We start from the raw sequence: 6,590 nt of genomic DNA, 5'->3' as shown, positions 1-6,590 counted from the left end.
GGAGAAGTGCCTTCTTTTAATTTCCCTGAGTTTAACATCAATAATTAGAGCAATTTTCTGAGATGCGAACCGAAATTATCTCAGCTCTGATGTGGTGTATCACCCTCATTTGAGCAAATTGACTCCTGGGAAATGAATGTTACAGATTAGGGGAGGGGGAAAAAAAGAAAAGAAAAAACAAAAGACAAACAGAGGAAAGACCCAAAACAGGAACTAAAACCAACAACCAAAAAAGGGTGAACAAACAAACCCACAAATAAACCCACAAACAAACAGAAACAAACTATGTGTGAGCACAACACTGAGCAGGCACTGGATGGGGACAAAACCCCAGCAGGGTAAGAACCTGAGTGGAAAAGGACAAGTAGAGCATGGAGCAGGTCGGGAAAGTGCCACTAATGCCCCCTCACCTCATCATCCTCCCTTCCCCCAGGTTTTTGCTTTTAAAAGGAAAAGGACCAAACACCTGTGTTTGGGAAAAGGTCCCAAACCCATCGCTGGGACCGGGGCTGAAGCTGCTGCGCTGCTCGGGGGAGGCTGCGCGGTATCGGAGAAGCTCCGCGCCCCCTCCGCGGTTCGGGTGGCTCGTCCCACCCCACCCCGGGCGTTGGCGATTGGTTCTCTGCAGAGCCCACTGCCCACCGCGCCTCAAAGGTGCGCAGCTCCCCGCGCAGCCCGCGCCCACCCACCTACCTCTCATCCCCCGGCTCTTCCCGTTTATTTCTGGCTGGGGGGGGAGATTTTAATTTTTTTTTCCTCCCCTCAAATTGTTGTTATTTATTTTTGCTCTGGATATTTTTTTAAATCGTTATTTATTTATTATCTTTATTTTTGTTTATTATCTTCGGTCCCGCTAGGTGCAGGCGGCCTCCCTCTCCGGCAGCCAGCGCTCAGCCCAGCTCCTTCCCTTCCCTGCTGCCTGAGAAGGGACAACAGTAATGAACCTCAACTTCACCTCGCCCGTGCACCCCGTCTCGGCGCCCAGGCCCACCTCCTTCTTCATCGAGGACATCCTGCTGCACAAGCCCAAGCCCTTGCGGGAGGTGCCTCCCGAGCACTTCCCCGGCTCCTTGGCCTCCCGTGTCCCCCTCTTGGACTATGGGTACCCCCTGATGCCAGCCCCGACCCTCCTGGCGCCTCACCCTCATCCTGCCCTGCATAAGCCGGAGCATCACCACCACCACCCCTACTTTCTCACCACCTCGGGTAAGTGCAGCCCTTCGCAGGAGGAACTTGTGGAGTTTGTGGCCAAGTGGTGTCGAGGTGGGGACTCGGGTGGGGACAGGAGCTCGCAGCCTCGGACGGGACAGGCTCCAGCAGGGAAGGACGAACTCTTCTGTGGTGATGGGCACCTAGCCGCATCCTTCACCTAAACCCCGGCTCCGGGCAGCAGCCATCAGCTGCCCGAGCCCCGCCGGCCGCAGCCCCCAGCCCCGGGCAGTGCCAGCTTCATTATCGGGTAAAGGAGCACCCTGCGCTGCGCTCGTCAGGCACTAGATTGATCAAGATCTTGATTTATACTTAAAATTACTTTTATTTTGAGAGCGCTAGCATCTCTTTTTCCTTGCGTTGTCCCTCCAGACGGTAACCGGGCTTCGCTTTCTCCCCTTCAGCAGCACTGCTGGGGCTGTGCCTGTTCCACTCCCAGGGGCTGGACAGGTTTCCTCCCCCGGCTGGAGCCAGGGGCTCTGCCAGCTTGGTGATGGGCACTTAGACCTTCCCGGGCCCGTTCCCTGCTCTGGAAGCAAACCCTCTTTCAAAGTTTCTCACCGGGCACCTCAAGTTACGCACCGGTGGGGCTGCTGGAGGATCACTCTCCTCCCCCCAGCCTTTTCTAGGGTTGCTTTGTATCTTTCCGCCTCCATTTCGTTGTGGTTTAATTGCCGGCAGGTGAAGGTTTTCCTGGCAGGGCTGAGCAAGTAGCCGTGGGAAGGTTGAGGGAGCAGCCCTCTGCTGAACCCTGCCTTGCTGGGTTCAGCAGAGGAAAAGCGCTTTGCAAAGCCCCGTGTTTTCAGAGCAAGAAAAAAAAACCAAACCGATAAAATAACCTCACAAACGAAATAAACGGGTGGGGAAAAAAAAAAAGAAGGGTGAGAGCCCAACTCCGAGCCTTTGCCGCCCAGCCGGGGGTCGTAGAGGGCAGATGTCCTCGGGCAGCTCCGGGACCGGCTCCCTGCCCGACGGCAGCCCGGGTCTCGGCTGTGTGTCCCCCCAGGAGTGCCGGTGCCAGCCCTATTCCAGCACCACGCTCACGCCGAGCTTCCCGGGAAGCACTGCCGCCGCCGCAAAGCCCGCACCGTCTTCTCGGACTCGCAGCTATCCGGCCTGGAGAAGAGGTTTGAGATCCAGCGCTACCTGTCCACACCCGAGCGGGTGGAACTGGCCACGGCCCTCAGTCTTTCCGAGACGCAGGTACTGCTGAGGGGGTCTTGGGAGCCGTCCCCATCCCGTATCCCGCGCAGCATCCCCACCTTCACATTTTAATTTTTATTGCCTTTTTTCCCCCCCGACTTTTTAACTATTATTTTTTTCCCTCCCTCCTGCTCTTCCTAGGTGAAAACTTGGTTCCAGAATCGGCGGATGAAGCACAAAAAGCAGCTGCGGAAAACGCAGGATGATCCGAAGCAGCCGGGTGCCGAGGAGAGCCGGGAGCTGAGCTCTCCCGAGCCTGAGCTGACCGAGGGGGCCGGCGCCGAGCCCCGCAAGGGCCCTTTCCTCCTGCAGGACCCCGAGGACGAGGTGGACATCCTGGAGGAGGGGGACCTCTGCGCCGGCCCCCACCGTCTCTAGCCGGCCCGGGTTCACCTGCCCCTCCGGGGCGGCTCTGCCTCAGCCCCAGTCCCGCAAGCCGCCCCTTATCCCCAGCCTCCAGCTGTGCCGGAGTCCCGAGGAAAGGGGATCACGTTTTGGAAGGAGGTGTTGATGCAGGGGGGAGCCCCCTCCCCGGCGAGCAAGCCCAGGGAGAAGGCAGCGGAGCGGTGCGGGGGCACCGCGTTACCCCCGGCATCACCCCCGAGCTTGGCCCGATGTGGCAGAGCAAAACAAGGCAAGTTTCCTTTCCCTTCCCTTCAAAATATCGGACTTCTTCCTGTTCCCCGAGCTTTCCAATAAAGGTGCAACAGTAGCAGCTTGCTGTGGTCACTGAGCGGCAGCGGGGATCCCTCGCTCTGACCCCACCAAACCCCGCAGAGCACTCCCGCGCTGGACTGGTGCTCGCCGCATCCTCCTCGGCGCAGTAGGTCGGGGTTTCATCCCGGACAGAGCTTCCAGGACACCGTATATTTAAAATAAAATTTAAAAAAAAAATCACAAAAAACCCCAACAAAAAACAACCGAAAGAACAAACCCAAAGAATTGTACAAAAGCACTCGGAAGAAACAGGTGAGACCAAACCAAGCATTTATTTAATTCCGAGATGGGGAAAGGGAAGGGGGAGCAGCAGGAATCTCTCGATCCTGCCGGGACTGCTCGGAGCAAAAGAGATTTTCTCCATCTCGGAGAATCACCTGCATGGGCAGCCTGACTCTTTCACGGCTTCCAGTCGTGAAACACCTTTCGGATAGTTTTTCTTTTCCTCTCAAAGAGCCGCAGAGCTGCTCCCACCTTTGGCTTCTGTTCTCCCTCTCCCCAGCCTGCTTCTGCCCCAACGCCTCTCTGAGCTCCCGTACTGCAGTCAGATAGAGCAGCCACCCTCCGTGCTCGCTTTGCCTTTTTCTTCCTCCCAGGGAAATGGTTTAATTTCCAGGTAAAAGAAGAAATTATTTTTTAAATTATTATTTCTTTGGGTTTATTATTATGTTTGTTTGCTTGCTTGCTTTGTTTTGTTTTGTTCTGTGGTGAGCTGCTGGCTGACAAATGCGCTGGGAGTGCACTGGAGACTGCATCTCCAGGGGAAGGTTGGAGCTTTCCTCGGTAAAAACCTGCAGCAAACGCTGTGTTTGCTCAAACGCTGGCTGTGCAACCCCTCTGGCATCTCGGTGCCTCGTTGGGTTATTTACCCCCCCCTCTTTTTGGTTTGTGTTTTGTGTTGGTTTTTAACGGGAAGTTAATTTGGTTGTCTGATGTCGTTAGACATTTCAGGGCATTTTGGACTCTGGGACACGCAGAAAATGTGTCCCTGTTTAATGTATGATGACTGAAATGTGTATGTTTGCTTCATTTTTGTGGGTTTTCCTTTTGTTTCTTTCGGGTTTTGGTTTCTGGTTTTGTTTGGTTGGTTTTTCGGTTGGTTTTGGTTTTATTCTTTTTTTACGTGTAAAAGAATGAAGATCAGATATCGGGAAAGATACTCAATACCCAACCATCTGTCCAGGAACTGGTTAGTTGTCTTTTAAATGGTGTACAGAAATATTTTCAGGACAAGTATTTTCATCAAAAAAAAAAAAAAAAAAAAAAAAAGGTAAAATGCCACACACCTCCCTAAAAAAAAAAAAAAAAAAAATTCAGAAGAAAAATGAAACCAATTTCTCCCTAAAGCCTTGGTGTGATTTGAAGATCATTTGGAGAGCCAAGTGCAGGGTACAGCAGGTTGTTTTCCATTGCCATGGTGCTGGCTGGAAATGCTTCTTTCGGCTCGTGGCTCTTCCTTTCTCTCCACACCTACCCAGCTGTAGGCAGGGAGGTGATGGAAACCACCTCAATAAGCTTTGGACTCGGTGCTGTTGTAGATCCCTATTCAGTCGCCCACCACGTATTTTGTTTGTTTTGCTCTGTGCTGATTGTCAGCCTCCCCCTGAGTGTGCATTTCATTAGGAACTATTAAAAGTGATATAAAAGAGAAGCTCTACTGTGATATTTACATGGTAATTCTTTTCTTTTTCCTCTGACTATTACTGCTCTTTCCGGAGCTGTGGATGTGCTGTGGATGCCCAGCTCAGAGCTGGCCTGGCAAGCCACACTCTGCTTGCAGGGGCTACTGAATTCACACCAGTCACTTGCCTTTGGTAATAGGATTGGGCAGCAAAGTATTTAGGGAAAAACAAAATAAATCCCTTTAGTGAGAGAGAATCTTAGGAGCAAGTCTAAAGTAAAAAAAAAAAGAAAAATATATATATATATTGCACCTAGGTGAAAAGGGACATTAAAAACATTTTTTTTCTTTACAGTTGTGTGTGATTCCTTTTACTTCTGCAAATAAATGTTCTCTCTAATTATAAAAGAGAAAGGTGTGTAAAAAAAGACTTCTGAGCTGCAAAGAACATGAAGGGAAAAGGCAGGAGAAAGTAAAAATAGAAGATTAAGATGCACAAGTGACATTTTTTTTGGGCATGGGCACACAAAGTCAACTTTTTCCTCCTCTATGCGTTTGCAGCACTCTTTTGCAAGGCATGCAGGGGATGTCATGAAAGTGGTGGTGTCAGCACTGCCATGCTCTGCCCTCCCAGTGCAGATTGAGGAGTGTGTAACCAAGTACACTCCTTCTGTGCCAAGCACCCCCAAAATTGGTGCTCATTGCAGGGGCAGGGACTGGAGCATTTGCACACTGGTGGTTCTCAAGGAAGGGAAGTATGCTGGGATTCAGGAGTACATCCAGGAACAGGCTCTGCAGCACAGGACCTTTACTGTGCCACAACCCAAACAGCGCTGCAGGTGGGAGGTGAGGGCAGATAAAACCCTCAGGTATCCTCACCTCAGACCTCTGGGCAGGGCCATGTTCATGGGACCCCTTTAGCAGCAAGGGGCCACAGGTTTTCTGGGGCACAGTGAAAGACATTAAATAAGCCTAAAAGTCATGTTCCATCATTAGATCTCTAAAGACACACTGTCAAGGATGAGGACTGTAAACCAGATGAGATTCTGTCTAACTCCCAAAGTCACTGAATAGTTCAAATAGGTATGAACAAGATGTAACATCCACGCTGCCCACAAGCCAAGCATCTGATAACTATCAGCTCCTGTTAGGGATTGCTTCTACAGTAAATTGCAATAGCATAAAGAATATGCTTCCTCTTTAAAAAATGTATTTATTTTTAATTTATTTTGCATGCTGCCCAATCCTAAGGGCTCTCTGTGTGAGAATAAGGAAGCCTGTGAAGGAAGGACCAGCTTTGGTGAATGTGAGAAAGAGCTCTAGATGCACAAACCCAGTGTTAGGTAAAGGCAGTGAATCTCCACTGGTGACAGCTGGCAAGGGTGACTTAAAGCAGCCTGCCTTACAGAAGAGCCTGCTTTGGACAGAAGTGATACTGAGCCAAAAACCTGGATAGAGCAGATGCTAAAGAAGCATCCAGCAGCTCAGCAAGAGCTTTGCATAATCGTGAGAGCAAAGCAGGCAGCTGCAGGTAATACCACAGGGCTAGTTTTCTGAGTCTCACAGAAGCACTTAAGGGTTTGTTCCAGCAGTCACAGCAAAGCCAAGATGCACAACACCAGAGGATATTGAGTCTTTACTTTAGGAAAGTAAGCTGTGTGGCCTCAGCAAGACCCAAACAAAGTGAGTCAAAAGACTTGGTCAACTTGCCTTTGCTCCAGGCATTTCAGAAACCTGTTACCTCGTTACCCTTACTTCAAACCAACTTCTTCCTTGAAAGACTATCTGTGCCCTAACAGGTAGAAAAGGCACTGCAGCCCACTCTGGGATCACATTTTCT

General features: G+C 50.8%; 1 protein-coding gene across 1 annotated transcript; it reads left to right on the top strand.

Moving 5' to 3' along the window:
- The first annotated feature begins 938 nt into the window (after window positions 1-938).
- Window positions 939-2,790, top strand: BSX (brain specific homeobox). Its single transcript, XM_054395722.1, has 3 exons — window positions 939-1,206; window positions 2,216-2,412; window positions 2,554-2,790. Exons 1-3 carry the CDS (start codon window positions 939-941, stop codon window positions 2,788-2,790), a joined length of 702 nt encoding a protein of 233 aa, XP_054251697.1.
- Window positions 2,791-6,590: the final 3,800 nt, after the last annotated feature.

Source organism: Indicator indicator, chromosome 34, assembly GCF_027791375.1.
Source record: "Indicator indicator isolate 239-I01 chromosome 34, UM_Iind_1.1, whole genome shotgun sequence".
Taxonomy (NCBI): Eukaryota; Metazoa; Chordata; class Aves; order Piciformes; family Indicatoridae; genus Indicator; species Indicator indicator.
Note: the sequence above shows the minus strand (reverse complement) of the source record. Positions and strands in the feature narration are given on the sequence as shown.

Excerpts from the sequence above, each read along its gene's own strand:
- BSX (XM_054395722.1), top strand. The coding sequence starts at position 939 with ATGAACCTCAACTTCACCTCGCCCGTGCACCCCGTCTCGGCGCCCAGG. Across the intron at positions 1,207-2,215 it reads CTACTTTCTCACCACCTCGG|GAGTGCCGGTGCCAGCCCTA; the intron begins GTAAGTGCAGCC and ends GTGTCCCCCCAG. Across the intron at positions 2,413-2,553 it reads TCAGTCTTTCCGAGACGCAG|GTGAAAACTTGGTTCCAGAA; the intron begins GTACTGCTGAGG and ends TGCTCTTCCTAG.